Source organism: Protopterus annectens, chromosome 5.part0 (assembly GCF_019279795.1).
Source record: "Protopterus annectens isolate FY-2018-M chromosome 5.part0, PAN1.0, whole genome shotgun sequence".
NCBI lineage: Eukaryota > Metazoa > Chordata > Ceratodontiformes > Protopteridae > Protopterus > Protopterus annectens.
In genome coordinates, this window is record NC_056735.1 from 1302704547 (window position 1) to 1302723920 (window position 19374).

The window sequence follows — 19374 nt, forward strand, 5'->3', positions numbered from 1 at the left end:
TTTAACAGTGCATCGAATAACATGTGGATTAAATCCCCTGTTCCCCAATTCTGTTGATATAGCATAATATGGAACTGAATCAAAGGCTTCAGCAAGTTCAGCAAGCTCAAGGAAAACCAGATCGACATGTAAATTACTATCCATTGCATGTACCACATTTGACTGGAAGCAAATAAAGATTAGCTACGGTTGAAAGCTCCTGTGTAAAACCATGTTGATAGATGTCTACAAATGTATTTTCTGCTGTACATTCTCACCACCATCTCATTATGTTTTCCTACGACAGCTGCAAGGATTACAGGTCTGAAGTTTTTCGCCTTATAAGAAACTCCAACGTTTATGAACAAAGAGTTATATCTGCCTTCTTCCACTGTAAGAACACATGCCCAGACTCCAGTGACAGTTGAAAGAAGCCAGTCCAAAGCTTGCGAATACTTTGACATTTGCTACAAAATACCAATTAATATCATCAGATCCTAGTGATGTATCTTTCTTTAATCTTGGCAGAGCATCCAGTACCAAGCTACATATAATTATAGGTCAAAAGGAGTCCCTACTGTTGACATGATACTTGTTAGAACAACCATGACAAACTTTTTAGACAGTATTTGCACAACACTCTACAGGCGATGCAGTTGTAACACTCTCTTCCCACAGGCCTCACATAATTTTAAGAACTTTACCTTTTGTCAGGAATATACATAGCCACCTGTAGCATTATGCATGGGAGGGAAGTTGGCATATTGATTAAAGTGTTTACCTTACGGGCACAAGGTGCAGGGTTTGATTCTTACATGGGGTAATTGGCTAGGCTTAAAATGGCCCTCTAGGGCAGTTAGCCTAGTACTATTAGTACCATCTATGAACCTATCTTGTACTCATATTTTCTCTCACTCTCTACCCTCCTGATAGGTATGAGGAAAGTGTCTGGAAGGTGAGAGCTACTACGTGCATTACAGTCGGAATTACTTTAATTCATAAAATTCCACTTCCTATCTTTTGTCCTAATACTTTTTTAATATATGCATTCATCTATGGTGGATTCTTTAGTTGAATCTTTTTTTTTTTTTTTTTGTTTACTTACAGGAGCAGCGTGCTTCCCTAGTCTGCCTTACAATAATGCCCACATATCTTTAGCCATCAACCTCTTTCTTCCAATCCCGAATTGCAAGACTATCACAGATTGTTATATGAAGCAACCCTGTAAAAGTTCCTCCCTACTTTAATAATTCTAATTCCATCCTCAAATCCCAACTCATCTGTACAGTTAGCAATGAAGTGATCAGAGGAACCTAAGGGAACATTTACCTTTATACCTTCAGAGGTTAAGATTTCACCTATCTTGTAGAACTTTAATCTGTAGAGTTTATGGTATAGATAGTAAAAGTTGATAAACCAGCATAGTGACACTTTCTCAGCAGTCACAAAATTCCAATTTATATAGGAGGATTTTAAATTCCCCCCAACAAACACAATGTTACTGCTTTGGTAATCTGTAATGAGGCTGTCTAATTATCATCTAGGTTAGAAAAATTAATAATAAAAGTAATAAGCATGGCTCCATCACATCTTTACACAAGCAAGAATGAGAAAAATATTGAATTATAAATATGCAAATATGTAATTTGTGAACAAAGTACAACTAATTCAAACCAGTTCGAAAAAGGAACGCTGAAGCTTGCAGCACAAACGCAATGTCAACTCAAAATATAAAGTATGTAGGTAGCGTACACCAGCAACACGAGCAACACGAAATAGTATAAAACAGGAACTCCTTTATTCAGTAAGCGCTTTCACCCAGAGTGGGCTTCCTCAGACTGTACAAATGGGTAGAACAAGCACAGTCCTTATATACACATAACAATTAAATAATTAAGAATACAATTACTCAAATTAATGAGATTTGGCGTTCAAAACATATAGATACTAAAAATATAACTGCAATACATTAATTTATAGTAAGGTGTATATACATATTAAAAACTAGGTGTAGAAAAAACGCAATAGCATAATAAACTCTGTGAAACATTTTAAAAGACTAATAATAGTTCTAATCAACACTGGTATACTTGACAGTTCCCAGTATCTCCAGCAGATGGCATACTAGATAGGTGAAAAAGTCCCATATAGTGTCACTATCTAAAAAATTCCATAACAAATGTATGTTTGAATATATATACGAAAAATATTTTAAAAATGCTGCTCAAATGATAATGTATTATTTAAAAAACGAGGCTAATGGTACCTACAAAAACAAATAAAATACAGGTATTACAACAAATGTTATAACAAATGTTAAAACGATTAGAATGAATGCATTGTGGAGGCCTAAGTAAAGGACAAAAATATTATTACCTCTTTAAGGTTCCCTTAAGTTTTCTTTTCTTAAGAAAAGGATATAGACTGATCTTATCATTAAGGCCTGGGGGGCAATCTGCTCTACATCTAATAATCCATTTTGTTTCCATTTCTAAAGTAAGGGTTTCTAGATCACCACCCCTAGGACTAGTATTCACAGTTTGTATTACAAAAAAGCTAAACGTATGTAAAGGGCCTTTTATTTTCTGATGTTTCGCTAATGCGTTCCTCTCATCCCCTGTTCTCATGCTATAACAGTGCTCTCTGATCCTTTCTCTAAGTTGTCTATTGGTTTTGCCAATACAGAAAGCTGTGCAGGAGGAGCACTGAGCTAGATATATAACATTCGTTGTCCTGCATGTGGTACCAGTTAAAAATGTAAACACTTTATCAGACAGAGGTAGTTTAAATTCAGTGTCAATGTTAATAAAGGTGCATTGATTGCAACTGCGACAGGGTGTAGTATTAGTAGAATGTACATAGTTCTCAATGTGTCTCTTATGACATAGCATCCTCCTTAAGTTTAGTTTATTTTTATAGCAAAACCTAGGACTTCCCCCAACTAGATCACTAATGGCTTCTTCTACCCCTAGAACATGCCAATGTTTCTCTATAATGTCTCTAATGTGAAAGACATCACTCGTGTAAAACATAGGTATATTAATATAGTTCACCTTGCATCCTGTTCTACTATCATTGTGTGCTAAGTCATTCACCCTTGGGCATGAAAAGTAAGGTCTAGCTCTGGTGTCCCTCATCACAGACACTTCTGTTGTAGTATTATCAATCTGTTCCATATTATAATTCCTATCTAATAGTCTACCTTTCAGCCCCACCAGCTCTTGATTGTAACCATCCTCAGTCGGGTTAAGCCTTGAGGCCCTCATTATTTGACCCTTAATCACATTATCGAAGATGTGTTTGGTGCATACTATTTCTATGTAACAGGGTATTCCTGAAGCATTCTTTCCTGTGTACGAGGTGTTAACAATGCCACTAGGTAACCTCATAATATTCACATCCAAGTAAGAAATAAATGTTTTAGAATAATTCATAGAAAACTTTAAAAAGTCAGTCAATCTATTAATGTCTTTCTCAAATTGTAACAGGGACTGCTCACTGCCCTCAAATATCAGAAACAGGTCGTCCACAAATCTTTTGTAAAAAAGTACATGTTCTTTAAAATATTCAGATGGGAATAAACTTTCTTTCTCCCACTCAGCCATCACTATGTTGGCGTAGCTATTGGCACAAGAAGTGCCCATAGCTATGCCATCATTCTGTATGTATATATCATGTTCAAATATAAACATGTTGTTCTCTAAGATTATTTCTAAAAACAGAGTTAGTAACTCTATGAATTGAGTGTCCATCTCTGTATATTTCTTTAAATAATTCTGTACACTTTCTATTCCTATAATGTTTGGAATCACTGTAAAAAGACTTTTCACGTCAAGTGTTACCATAAAATATTCCATTCTCTCATCTAATGTGGATATAAAGTCATACAGACTTAATAAAAAATGCTTACTATCTTTTAAAACAAAATGATTCTCATTCACCACCTTTCTCAGATGATATTCAACAAATAATGAGAATGGTTCAGTTAACCAGCCACTTCCAGAGACTATCGGTCTCATAGGGTGGTTGTCAAGACCCTTATGAACTTTTGGTAATCCTTTAAGTGTAGGGATTAGGGGGTTATTTACCTTAAGAACTTTATAAAAATCTTTTTTTATTAGCCTGCTTCTGAACAAATCATCTATTGTGTCATACACTCTAAATATTTTCATCATTAGTTCATTAATATCTAGTTTAGTGTAGGACCCATCCGTGCTTAGTAACATATTCATATTATCAACGTAATGTTCATAATTCATTACCACAATTGGTCCTCCCTTGTCAGCTGGTGTAATAATTATATTTTTATCCATACGTGAGATTTTTCTTCCTGTTACATTTCTTATATCTTCCTATATCCCTTGTGGAGTAATATGTGTGTAGATCACTCTCAACAAGTTTGGTAAAAGTTTCCAATACAGGATGTAAAGGGGGTATGTAGGTGCTAACAGGTTTAAATCTATCTGACACTCTATTTTTATCCATTTTCAGGTACTTAGAAAGGAAGGCATTATGGGACCTGAAAATGGATAAAAATATAATTATTACACCAGCTGACAAGGGAGGACCAATTGTGGTAATGAATTATGAACATTACGTTGATAATATGAATATGTTACTAAGCACGGATGGGTCCTACACTAAACTAGATATTAATGAACTAATGATGAAAATATTTAGAGTGTATGACACAATAGATGATTTGTTCAGAAGCAGGCTAATAAAAAAAGATTTTTATAAATTTCTTAAGGTAAATAACCCCCTAATCCCTACACTTAAAGGATTACCAAAAGTTCATAAGGGTCTTGACAACCCCCCTATGAGACCGATAGTCTCTGGAAGTGGCTGGTTAACTGAACCATTCTCATTATTTGTTGAATATCATCTGAGAAAGGTGGTGAATGAGAATCCTTTTGTTTTAAAAGATAGTAAGCATTTTTTATTAAGTCTGTATGAATTTATATCCACATTAGATGAGAGAATGGAATATTTTATGGTAACACTTGACGTGAAAAGTCTTTTTACAGTGATTCCAAACATTATAGGAATAGAAAGTGTACAGAATTATTTAAAGAAATATACAGAGATGGACACTCAATTCATAGAGTTACTAACTCTGTTTTTAGAAATAATCTTAGAGAACAACATGTTTATATTTGAACATGATATATACATACAGAATGATGGCGTAGCTATGGGCACTTCTTGTGCCAATAGCTACGCCAACATAGTGATGGCTGAGTGGGAGAAAGAAAGTTTATTCCCATCTGAATATTTTAAAGAACATGTACTTTTTTACAAAAGATTTGTGGACGACCTGTTTCTGATATTTGAGGGCAGTGAGCAGTCCCTGTTACAATTTGAGAAAGACATTAATAGATTGACTGACTTTTTAAAGTTTTCTATGAATTATTCTAAAACATTTATTTCTTACTTGGATGTGAATATTATGAGGTTACCTAGTGGCATTGTTAACACCTCGGTACACAGGAAAGAATGCTTCAGGAATACCCTGTTACATAGAAATAGTATGCACCCGAAACACATCTTCGATAATGTGATTAAGGGTCAAATAATGAGGGCCTCAAGGCTTAACCCGACTGAGGATGGTTACAATCAAGAGCTGGTGGGGCTGAAAGGTAGACTATTAGATAGGAATTATAATATGGAGCAGATTGATAATACTACAACAGAAGTGTCTGTGATGAGGGACACCAGAGCTAGACCTTACTTTTCATGCCCAAGGGTGAATGACTTAGCACACAATGATAGTAGAACAGGATGCAAGGTGAACTATATTAATATACCTATGTTTTACACGAGTGATGTCTTTCACATTAGAGACATTATAGAGAAACATTGGCATGTTCTAGGGGTAGAAGAAGCCATTAGTGATCTAGTTGGGGGAAGTCCTAGGTTTTGCTATAAAAATAAACTAAACTTAAGGAGGATGCTATGTCATAAGAGACACATTGAGAACTATGTACATTCTACTAATACTACACCCTGTCGCAGTTGCAATCAATGCACCTTTATTAACATTGACACTGAATTTAAACTACCTCTGTCTGATAAAGTGTTTACATTTTTAACTGGTACCACATGCAGGACAACAAATGTTATATATCTAGCTCAGTGCTCCTCCTGCACAGCTTTCTATATTGGCAAAACCAATAGACAACTTAGAGAAAGGATCAGAGAGCACTGTTATAGCATGAGAACAGGGGATGAGAGGAATGCATTAGCGAAACATCAGAAAATAAAAGGCCCTTTACATACGTTTAGCTTTTTTGTAATACAAACTGTGAATACTAGTCCTAGGGGTGGTGATCTAGAAACCCTTACCTTAGAAATGGAAACAAAATGGATTATTAGATGTAGAGCAGATTGCCCCAAAGGCCTTAATGATAAGATCAGTCTATATCCTTTTCTTAAGAAAAGAAAACTTAAGGGAACCTTAAAGAGGTAATAATATTTTTGTCCTTTACTTAGGCCTCCACAATGCATTCATTCTAATCGTTTTAACATTTGTTATAACATTTGTTGTAATACCTGTATTTTATTTGTTTTTGTAGGTACCATTAGCCTCGTTTTTTAAATAATACATTATCATTTGAGCAGCATTTTTAAAATATTTTTCGTATATATATTCAAACATACATTTGTTATGGAATTTTTTAGATAGTGACACTATATGGGACTTTTTCACCTATCTAGTATGCCATCTGCTGGAGATACTGGGAACTGTCAAGTATACCAGTGTTGATTAGAACTATTATTAGTCTTTTAAAATGTTTCACAGAGTTTATTATGCTATTGCGTTTTTTCTACACCTAGTTTTTAATATGTATATACACCTTACTATAAATTAATGTATTGCAGTTATATTTTTAGTATCTATATGTTTTGAACGCCAAATCTCATTAATTTGAGTAATTGTATTCTTAATTATTTAATTGTTATGTGTATATAAGGACTGTGCTTGTTCTACCCATTTGTACAGTCTGAGGAAGCCCACTCTGGGTGAAAGCGCTTACTGAATAAAGGAGTTCCTGTTTTATACTATTTCGTGTTGCTCGTGTTGCTGGTGTACGCTACCTACATACTTTATATTTTGAGTTGACATTGCGTTTGTGCTGCAAGCTTCAGCGTTCCTTTTTCGAACTGGTTTGAATTTTACACAATTTTATTGTGGAACGCTGCACCTCCGGTGAATCCTTTTGTTGTTTAAAGTACAACTAATGTTTTACAAACTGTCACAAGAATTATTCTACATACCAATATTGTAAATTAATGTCAACATGTAGTGTTTCCATACTGGTGATCATTTCTAAGAAGATCCCTAAACATTTGTTTATCTACACTAACCAAATGCAACAACTATGTAACACAGTTAAGTGTGCCAATTATCCTCCCTCAAAAAAAAAAAAACAGCAGAAAATAAGCTTGCTGTGCACTTTCTGACATCAGAAAGATGCATGACAAACTTTGTTATTCATCTTTCCTTGACAACTGCTATGACCAGGTCTTGCATCTGGCACTGCATCACATACTGCAGCCACCACAGGCAGTAACAGAAGTTTTCCAACAGCTATAATATATTTCACGCACGCACACACACACGCACACAAACACAAGCACGCACGCACGCGCACACACACGCACACAAAAACAATATGGCAGAATGAAATGTGCAACAGCACTTAAAGTTGTTTCTTGAGCAGGTGAAGTTGTTTCTTGAGCAGATGAACACTGTTCTTACCTGTTGTCTTACAACTTTTTATGTTCCCTACACTTTTTTCTCTATGTAATTTGTTGCACATCAGAGCTGTTATAAATATACCTACTAATCTATAGCTTAAACCTCTACGTGTAACTTACCAAAGTTATTGCATCTCTGTACTAGTCAAATGGGTTCTACAGCAAGTATGTCTCTCTAAGAGGATCAGTTCACTATATGCTGTACTCATCTGTATTTGTCTGTATCTACATGGGCCTTTGTATTAAGACCTGTGCCCAGGCAGTAGCTGATATTGGTCTCAGGACTAGCTCATCTTCCTGGTTATTAAACAAACAGATAAATAAATAACCAAGTAAAATAAATCAAAATCTGTGACCATTCTGAAAACGAAAATGTTCAGCAGTGCAAGCATTTACAGCCAAAATCCACAAGAAAATACCACCCCTTATCACAACAGACTGGTTTGCTTTTACACAAGAAAATTGGCCATTCATCCAGGTGAAGTCTAGGCATCTTATAATTCAGTAAGGTTACAGCATATTATTCTCAGAGCATCTTATATTACTTAAATATAACTATGTATCTGTACATTTTTAAAGCTAACTGCAGAGCAAAAATAAAAATAATTTGGACTTACCATGTGAGATTGAAGCCACCTTATCTGCCCAAAATAATGCACTATGGTACTGGTGCTGTAAACAAAATAAAAATATGTTACCAGAAATACTCCAGATTCATATTCATTGCCCCTACCATTCATTATCAAAACAACCAATAAGTACTTTTTGGCAATACTATTACTGCAAAAAATCCTGCATTAACTCATTTTGCTACAGAAAGCGTCCTAACAAAATGAAGTGTGGAAAGCTGAGTGTTTTCAGTAGCAACTACAGTCAAGCATTACAGAATCTGACTTAACAGCACTGAAGCTAGGCCAAAATAAATTTGCCCAAACTGAACTGGAAGAGTAGTTTACAAGGAAATATCCACAAAAGTATGAAACAAATCAGAAGTCCATCCACTCTGTTAAAACATATGTTCTACACCCCATCCTTCAGACCTAGTTCCTGAAAAGCTTTTTAGCTGTACTTCTCTCCAACTTTTGGTACCCCAAGTTCCACTGTCAAACTGTTGGCACTATTCCTCCAATCAACTGTGCACAAAGTGCACGAGGCAAACTGCAACAACATCGCATACCTCTCAAACAGCAGACTGTCCCACAGCTACTCTTTCTGCAAAGTAAAACTCCTACATAAACATTCTCTGTTACTCTTAAATCAGACTGGATTCATTTTTCTTCCTCTTTCTTGGCTACTAACCTTCATTAACCAAGGTGTGTGATGACACTCGCATTTGTAATCCATAGCGAAATGTATATTTCTGCTATGTTACTGCTTTTATCTGGAACTTCTAGCTCTGAGTAAACAGATAATCAATGTTAATAACAGGACATGCTCTCATGACCTTGAAATATCCTGGAGACTCTACAGTGTGGTATATTCATGCCTATGTATCTCTGTACTTCAGTCAAAATAAACCCTTGATAATTACATACTGGGCAAGGGGCATTAGCACTTGGGTATACAGCAGCAACATCAACTGTTTTCTCATATCGCATTTATCCAATTTGCCAGCATTATTACTCTGAATGCTCTGCTTGACAAAGGTAATAAATTACTGCAAATTCCTCAAATGAGTAGAAAAAAAACTCTTATGTATACTGTCTTACACTTTTGTATAAGGGGTTTAATCCAGTGGTTGCTTTACAAGTGCAGTGTGTGCTATCGAGAAAAGTATCAACAATATGACATATTATAATACTGGGCTAGAAGAAAATTAATTAAATCTAAAATACTAGGAAGTAATTGAATACCTAGCATACAGCAAACTCCTGAAACATCAGCCAAGCTCTTAAGTATTAATAATGAAGTCTTCTTAAGTATTAATAATGAAGTCTTGAATACTGGCCTATCTCACCATCCCTCCATTACTCATTCACACAAGATCAGAAGAAGAGTAGAAAATAGTCCCAATAACAGCAGGGGTAAAGCCATTCCAGTATTAGGGGACAAGAAAAGAGAAAAATATGCTACATCTATACACAAAGACAATAGCACCAATTCCATATATAAACATTCTGTTAAGGTCCCTGCTTGTGTTTTGTACATTTTTGACAAAGTAGCCACAGTGGGATTAAGTTCTCTGGTTCGATCCTCAGCTGGGGTGCCCTTTGTGCGGAGTCTGCATGTCCTCCCTGTGGTTGCGTGGGTTTCCTCCGGGTGCTCCGGTTTCCTCCCACATCCCAAAGACATGCTGTAGGTGGATTGGACACTCTAAATTGGCCCTAGGAGTGAATGTGTGTGCCTTTTGTGGAAGGTTGGGTGCTGGGCTGGCAACTCGACACCGTAAAGCTCCACTGCCAATCATGAGCGGACAGGTGATTCGCTTTGGCGACCCCTAACCGAGAAAAAGCCGAAAGAAGAAGAAGAAGACACAGTGGGATTAAACTCCATGTGAAGTCCATGTTCTCTACTACAAGAAACCTATTTAACTTTCCAAGAATCTTGCAGTGACACATACTGTATAGAAATTAAAATACAAATCACCCAATAAGTACTTGTGTCACTATACAATGTGTGATGTTAATAAACATGTTTAAAAACATACAAAGCTTGCCCTCCCATAAAAAACAGTAGTGAAATGACACACACTGGAATGCCTTTTCTGAATGAAAATAAACTCAGGCATATCCTATCCACATTGGGAAACAATTTGCAACTGGCAGCAATCCATTTTTCACTACACCCAAGGCTGTCAACCACTGCTACTTCCTGAAACCAGTAGGAAGCATTTATCCAATCGGACATTTGGTTAAAATCTGCCACTTCAGAAAATGAGCTTCCAAGGACAGATCACAATGAATAAAAAATACTCCATAGCAGAACCAGGGAAATAGCCCTTTTGATCAAGAAAAATCTTTCCTTCATTCATTCAAATCAACCTCCTTAAAAGATCTGTCAAAGTAAAAGTACACTTGCACATGCATACTCTCCATGACTGTAGATTGTATAATATAATATGATCATTTCTCAGGAGACTGAAACCAGTGACAGGTTATCAGTCACATAGCCAGATTTGTTTCTGTAGCTGGATACCTCTACAGACATACAGCTACTATCTAATGTCATAGTCTCAAGAGGGAACAGGCTTTAAGAAACAATGTTTAAAGTACCCTCTTTTGGTCTTTTTTTGATGTCCAAGAAATAGCAAACTGAGACAAATGGTCTAACAAGAGAGACTAATAAAGGCTAAAATAGCTCTGAAGGGCAAAAGCCCTGCACGTGAATTAGCAGTAGAATAAGCCAGTGTGCTATACATATTACTTCTAGATTAAAAGATACAAGAGGATAATCATAGAACACAACATAACACTTTAAGAAATAGTGTATACAATATATGAACAGCTTCTGCAATTCACATAGCCTATAAACGGTACAAAAAGAACAGTTATATTACTGTAGCTGTGGATTTTTAAGTATTTTCACTGTTGTACTATCAACTTTTTGGATTCCTGCCTGAATGCTAGCCTGATTTAAGGTAATCTGAGAAGTAATCCCTCACAAGAAAGCGATGGTGGCAGCTGTGGCCTTAGTAGAATGAGCTCTCACCTAACTTCAGGTATACTTACCACTTACAATGGTTTACATATTGATTGTTTCTTCCCTGCCTGCCTTTGCCAAAAATATTAATAAGTTGGTCCAATCTCCTATAGTGTTTTGTTTTACCTAGCTAGAATCTCATCAGTCTTTGAAAGGACCCCTCCCCCCATTTTAGGAAGACGGACAGGATACAGGGACATAAATAACCCAATTCGAGCAGTTCCCACCTTAGACATGAAAGATGGGTTAGTTCAGAATGTGATTCTGTGAATACAGAAGACAAAGTAGGGCTCCTTGCACATGAGGGTCTGCAATTCTGGCATATGCCTACTAGCAAGGCAGTCTTCCATAACAAAAAATATATATGGGGTGGAAGTAGCTCGTTTAAATAGAATGAGTGTGAGTTCTCCCAGTGAATACCCTTTAACCTGCAAAAAGAAATTAATGAATGAAGACATGCTGTTAATACCAGAAAGCAACAGGCAAGCCATAGGATATGGAGGTGAACTGGTACTGGGAATCACTTACTTTGAATCTGAGGAACTGCCGGACCACCTTGGCTATAATGATGTATAGACAGGCATGTTTTATCTGCAAGGTCACCATTCAGGCCTATGCAAGGAGAAACAGCAGAACACTCTGCAAGTACTGCATTTTGGATTCAGAGACTTTTAGGGAATTGTTCTGTCTGAAAAAGTTCCAAACTAGGCCTCCAACGTCTTCCTTTTCTTGGGTCTAGAAACAGCCTTGAGTTATGCCCAGTTCCCTTTCCTTTTCTTTTTTTCTGGAATGGCTACCTGGGATAGTAGATTTTCTAGCTGGGGAGGCACGAGGTGTTGCTAGTCTTTGGAAGCAGGCTGAATGTCTAATTTACAAATGTAACCTGTAATCTTGTTTTTCATCTGCAGGACCCACTTTTCTTATGTGGAGGCCTTCCACTACCTTCACAGAGACGGCCAGCCTTTCTACTACTCTAAAGCATATCTTACTTTCTCTGCAAGATCTACATGTAGAAAATTCATTTAGCAACGGCTTCTTTTCAAGGAACAGACTACAAATTCACTTATTACATCTTCACCTACATACCCAGCCCTGTACAATTTTTTTTTCTTTGCAACCTCAAACAAAGGACAGACTTCCCACTGCATAAATGTTTTGTTTCCTCTCCATATGGCTGGCTAACTCAACAGGTTATCTAATTAAGAACACGTTAACAAGCACCCCTCACCAGAGCACTCAAAAACTAGTTCATCTACAACTACATAATGCTAACACCCCAAATGGGTTCTTTTTAAGTCTAGCCATGTTTTTGTAGAACTTCGGCTGCAGGAACTGAGAGGGCAGAGTCTGCAATTTACATACCTGTATGGTTGCCCTAAGGGAACTTACCCTAACAAAATCCCACCATGAAGGGTCATTTAAAGCGGTTTGTAAAAACACTAAAAGCAACACAATTATAAATGACAGGCACTAATTAAAACTGCTTGATATAAGGAATGCTACAGCTATGCAGGTGACATTGATACAATACAGTTTTATTTATTTATTTATTTATTTCAGTTGAGTACATAATACATCTCTTGCTGACTTATCAAAATGGACTACTTTGTTGTTTCTATATCACAACCACAAAATTACACTAGAACAACAACCAATATCCGAATGAAACAATACTCCTTGAACAGTTTGAAGTAACCAATTTTAATTCTAGCGCCTCGGTGTCACACACCTTCATGGAATAAAAATTAATTAAAAAATCCTACTTGTATAGACATTTTACATCAATTAAACAATAAAAATTAATTAATCTAATTACCCCTTAAAGCAAACTTCTCCAATTAAATTCTCAATTAAGTCCCTTAGGGACCAATGTGTTAAATTTCAAAATGTAAATACTTTCCTTACATAAAAAGGAATCGAATACAACAGGATCCAATACAACAGATTTATGTTGTATCCACATATAATATTAAAAGCAAGGAAATAATTCAAATGTTAAATCATTACTGGAAACTTTTATTAAATGATAAATTTCTGGCTAATATTCTACCAAGACATTTTTCTAGTTCATTTGTCAGAGGCAGAAGTATAAGTGATATATTGGTTAGTGGATTATTTGTTATACCAGATTGTTCAGTACCCAGATGTCCTGTTCAAATAGGTACATATAAATGTGGAAGATGTCTGGTTTGTCCGCAGATTGTTAACAGTTTTAAATGTATTAATAATATCACTTTTAACCCTAAAGATAAGTTTTCATGTGAATCTAAGGGGGTGGTTTATATTTTAAGCTGCCCCTGAAATATGTTCTATGTGGGAGAGACAAAAAGGATGTTCCGATTAAGGTTCATGGAACATATTAGGGACATCAAAAATGGTAAGAAAGAAAAAAGTATTGCTGCTCATTTTATGGAAACACACAACAGTGACTATTCTTTGCTAAAAGGAAGTATTTTGGAACAAATTAAATGTTTTTATGGAGATAAAAGTTCATGTAAGGAAAGTATTTACATTTTGAAATTTAACACATTGGTCCCCAAGGGATTTACTGGAGAATTGAATTGGAGAAGTTTGCTTTAAGGGGTACTTAGATTAATTAATTTTATTGTTTGATGTAAAATGTGTATAAGTAGTATTTTTAAATAAATTTTTATTCCATGAAGGTGTGTGGCACCGAGGCACTAGAATTAAAATTGGTTACTTCAAACTGTTCAAGGAGTATTGTATCATTCGGATCTTGGTTGTTCTTCGACTTTGTTGTTTCTGTTTACAGGTTCACCAAATTCACAATATTTCACAAGGGAAAATAATTCTGGCCATTCTAGTCCATGGGATGACACACCCATTAACATTTTTGCAATTACAGAGGTGTTTCTGAATCTAAAAATCTGGGAACAGCTCCAGCTGCAGCACCACAGCAGACTGAATTCAGACATTAGGACCATTTGATGCTCAAAACCTTAAGGGGTTGCTAAACCTCACCCTATGCCTACACAATGGACTGCACTCACAGAACACTCCAGTTCTAGAACTAAAAGGGAGGCCTAATAACAAAGCAGAAAGCAGAGGAACAGTTTGGCAAAATGATTCTTGCACATGGAGCTCTAATCACAGATCCAGAATTATCATAAGCACTCAAATTTTTTATCTAACTATAGATACCTCCAGCTGCAAGAAAAAGTAAGGGAATCTTCAACTCAGTCTTCCAATGTGGCTGCCCAAAGAGAACATTCTCTTAATATATGTAGTCGTAAATGGTGTGGACCTGCAGAATACGTCCAATTGTACTGCTCTGCAAAGATTTTTAAGGACAACCAAGTATTAGCTTCAAAAGTGTCATTATCCAGCTTTGGTACAAAGGGCTTCAGATTATCCTTACAGTATTTTTCCACACTTGTCATAAAAGAAGTCAGTGCAATTAGAAAACCATTTGAAGCCGAATTGTTTAGTAACCTTTTTGCTTTCACACTGTTAGAAAAAAAACAGAGAATGAACTACCTTTTATTATGGCTTTTGCCCTCTGTGCAAAGTACCTTTTATTATAGCTTTTACTGTTCGTATCTACAGAGTAACGGAGTCCCTTGTGTCCATCCATGCAGTGAAGCAATATACTTTGGCAGAATTTATTTTAATTTATTTATTTATTTGACATTTGTTGACTGGGATAGTCTGACTGGGTCAAAGTCTTTTTTCAGCGGAGGCCCGGGGAGAAAATCTCCAAAGTACAGATAATAACAAAGATCAACATTACAGTACACGTGCAATACAATGAAAAATACAAGGCTCCAAGGAAAAAACTATAACAGATCAGGAATACAATAAGCGAGTGATGCAGTAAGATTGTCAGCAGAAGCATTTATAATAATGAAGCCAAGAGGGATTTAAATAGAAGTTATGTTCTTACCATAACGTTCCATGTTAGTTGTCTTCTTCTCGCCTTCTTTCTTGCTGGATGGGTTCGGAGCCGACCTCGGCTCTGACTCGGCCACTCTAAAGCTCGAGAGTTGGTTCCACCGGCTCGAGGCTCCCCTTATATCCCACAATGCTAGGCGAGAATTACCTCAGATCTCGTTTGTGAGCTAGGCCCAGCTAATAATATAACCAGAAAAACTGGAAAAAGAATCCACCTCTATAAACAAGGGGAAGAGGAAAGATGACCTAAAGCCTGATCTAGGAAAATATGCACAGCAGAGCATATACCTATAGCAAAGAGGTGGTAGAAAGAGAGGTCACAATCAAACTCCTCTAGGTCTGTCCAGGCCAGGGGAAGGAGGGGGACGAAGAAAGAAGGCGAGAAGAAGACAACTAACATGGAACGTTATGGTAAGAACATAACTTCTATATGTTAAGTTGTCTATCTCGCCTTCATTCTTGCTGGATGGGACCGCGTCCCTAGCACCTTGTCCCGGGTGGCCTAACGGAACAGACTCTTGAGAACAGTGGAACCAAAGTTAGCTCTATGCCTAGAAGCTAAATCCAACTTATAATGAGAAATGAAAGTGTGAGGAGTAGCCCAAGTAGCCGCCACACAAATGGTGTCAATAGGCAGTCTGTCTTGGAAGGCTATAGAAGTAGCCAAAGCTCTGGTGGAATGGGCTTTAGGTTTGTTAGGCAGCTTTTGGTGTCTAATTTCATAAACAAGGGAAATCAGAGATGTTAGCCATCTAGATAACGATACCTTTGAAACTGAAAGTCCCTTTCTGCCTTCTGCATAGGAGACAAACAGCTGGTCAGATTTTCTGAATTGTTTGGTTCTATCCAAATAGTACCTTAACTGACGATGAACATCTAGCCAGTGTAATTTTTGTTCAGACCTATTGGAATATTCTGGAAAAACACAGGAGGTCAATGCTTTGATTTAGGTTAGACGCCGAGGCTATCTTAGGCAAAAAGACGGTTGGTTCAGAAGATACCCTGTCCTTATGGAACAACAGATAAGGAGGTCGACAGCTGAGTGCATGAAGTTCTGAAACTCTTCTAGCTGAAGTAATAGCTACCAGAAAGAGAGTCTTCCATGATAGCAATTTTAAAGAACAGGAGACTGCAGGTTCGAAAGGGGGAAGAATCAAAGAACTAAGAACTAAATTTAGGTCCCAAGGAGGAGGAGGATTTCTTATAGGAGGTCTGAGCAGAAAAACTCCTTTCATAAAGGCTTTGCAAAGCTTGTGGGACATTATGGCAGATTCTGAAATACCCACATGAAAATTAGAAATAGCTGCCAGTTGAACTTTAAGAGTAGAAGGAGATGAACCTGCATGGAAGAGTTCAGCTAGAAAATCAAGGACCATTTGGATGGAAGCAGTGAAAGGATCTATGTCCCTTCCTTGAGCCCAATAGGCGAAACGTTTCCACTTACTCAAATAAATCTTTCTAGTGGAAGATTTATGGGAAGCTATCAAAATATCTCGAACAGAGTGAGATATTTGAGGAAGCCTGGCTAAGGTTGGAATTGGAGGAACCAAGCAGTGAGGTTCAGAGAGGGAAGGGAGCGATGAAACTGACCCGACTGATGGATCAAAAGATCTGGAACTAGGTCCAGATGCCAAGGTCGCTCCAACAGAAAATGATGCAGAAAGGGGAACCAAACCTGTCGAGGCCAGTAAGGAGCAATGAGGATCAACGAGGCCTTCTGAGCGATAGCTTTCTGTATCACTTGAGAGATTAGTGGGAAGGGAGGAAATGCATACAGAAGTCCCCGGGGCCAAACTTGGACTAGAGCGCCTCTGCTGGGCTGGCCTGGTAAAGGGAATAGGGTGAAAAAATCTCTGCACTTGCTGTTTTGGGGAGTAGCAAAAAGGTCGCAGCAAGGCTGACCCCACTTGAGAAAAATTTCTCTCACAACAGAGTCTTTCAGAGACCACTCGTGAGGCATGAGGATAGCTCTGCACAACTTGTCCGCTATTTGATTGGACTTCCCGGGGATGTGCGTTGCTATCAGAAACCGCTGAGAAGAAATCGCCCATTGCCACAGTCTGAGTGCTTCTCGACACAGGGGGTAGGGACCTGGTTCCACCTTGTTTGTTGATATACCACACTACGGACATATTGTCCGTCTGGATTGCTATCGTTCCCAAGGGAAGAGAGTCTTGAAGGGCTTGCAACGCTAAAAGCACTGCTCTCATCTCTAGAACATTTATGTGCAAGTGGCATTCTTCTGGTTGCCATGTGCCCTGGACAGTTCTGCCCTGATAATGCCCCCCCCACCCGATCAGGGAGGCATCCGTTGTCAGTGTAACAACCGGAGGGGGAGGAACAAAGGGTCTTCCCAATAAGAGCTGAGGGGAAGACATCCACCACAGAAGATGATTCCTGCATGTTTGCGTGATCATAATGGTGTGGGACATCGGAAGTTGCTGGTATGACCATTGTGTGAAGAGCATCCATTGAAGGATTCTCATGTGGAATCTGGCTAACGGAAGCAAAGGAATGGCAGCCGCCATAATCCCCAATACTTTCAGAACTAACCTGGCTTTGACTCTGTTGCTGCTGAAGATGAGCGAGACCAGTTTTTGTATGTCTGTTATTCTCTGATCTGTTAGCCTCGCAGACATGTTGACTGCGTCTAGAATTGCGCCTATGAAGGTAATAACACGACAAGGCGACAAAACAGACTTTTCGCAATTTATTGAAATGCCTAAATTTTGACAAATGCGAAAGGTGTAGTCCCTGGCCAATAGAAGAAGATGCTTGGTGGGAGCTGTGAGGAGCCAGTCGTCCAAATATGGAAACACCTGGAATCCTTGACGTCTCAGGTGAGAAGCTACCACTGCCATGCATTTGGTAAACACCGGGGGGGCAGTGGTGAGACCAAAGGGCAGGGCCCTGAATTGAAAATGATTGGTTCCCAGCCTGAAGCGGAGGAATCTTCTGGAGCGTCTGTTCATTTTTATGTGATAGTACGCATCCTGAAGGTCTATAGAGCACATCCAGTTTCCTTTTCCCAATAGGGGAAGGATGGACTGCAGCGTGACCATCCGAAATCTTGTTTTCTTGACTGACTTGTTCAAGATACTGAGATCCAAAATTGGTCTCCAGTCCCGTTTTCTTTGGAACTAAAAAGAACCTTGAGTAGATTCCGGATCCTTGCTGGTCTGCTGGAACTGGCTGAATTGCTCTTTTTGCAAGCAGCTTTGAAATTTCCAAAGCTGCAAGATCCCTTTGAGCGGGTGGAACATCTGGAAGGGATTTTTTTGATTGGTTTGGAATGCGAACAAAGGGAATGGAATAGCCTTCGGAAATGATGGACTGTACCCATTTGTCTTGAGTCAGGGATAGCCAGGCTTCTGGGTACAGTGACAATCTTCCCCCGACTGCCTCCGAAGGTGGGCAGTCGGGCAACACCTCAGGGATGCTGAAAGGGCTTATCAGAGAAGGCTTCTCGATTGCCCTGGTTCTGCGGACCCCCCCTGCCTCTAGGGCGACGTCTACCATTGTTGTTCCCGCCTCTGCCTCTGGCAGGGAACCGACTCTGTGCGTCAGGCGAAGACCCTTGAGATTGTTTGCGGAACCACATTTTTCCACTTTTCTGACCTTTGGGGTAAGGCCTAGAAGGAGTAGAAAAACGGACTCTGACGGCAGAAAGAGTCTTGCCATCTGTCTCGCACCTAGTCAAGGTTTCTTTCACTTGAGGACCAAAAAGAGATGATCCATCGAATGGGGAATTAGTGAATGACGTTTTAAAGGGGTCCGCAGTTGCATAGCCGCATCCAGGCATGCCTACGTAAGGCCACACCTGTCCCTGCGGCCCTGCTCGCTCCATCAGCCGCATAAGAGAGGAGGCACATGGAGGAGTTGGCTATGGAGTTCAGGGTAGCCAGCTGAGTGTTCATCTTGTCTTGAAAACCCGCAGCCATAGGATCCTTCAACATGTCACTCGCTTCTTTGATCAAGTCCCTTTGAAGACGAGTAAAATGGCATAGGTAGTTCAGCGAACGCATTGCAAATGTCGCTGACGAGAACATCCGCTTCCCGTACCTGTCCATGGACCTAGATTCC

At 38.4% G+C, this 19374-nt stretch overlaps 1 protein-coding gene across 1 annotated transcript in view; it reads right to left on the minus strand.

Moving 5' to 3' along the window:
• Positions 1-19374, minus strand: part of CDC16 (cell division cycle 16) — a 786728-nt gene that overhangs the window by 701869 nt on the left and 65485 nt on the right. The window contains exon 2 of the mRNA XM_044071112.1: positions 8358-8412. Within this exon, the coding sequence (XP_043927047.1) occupies positions 8358-8412 (55 nt within the window). The remainder of the gene's footprint in view (positions 1-8357; positions 8413-19374) is intronic.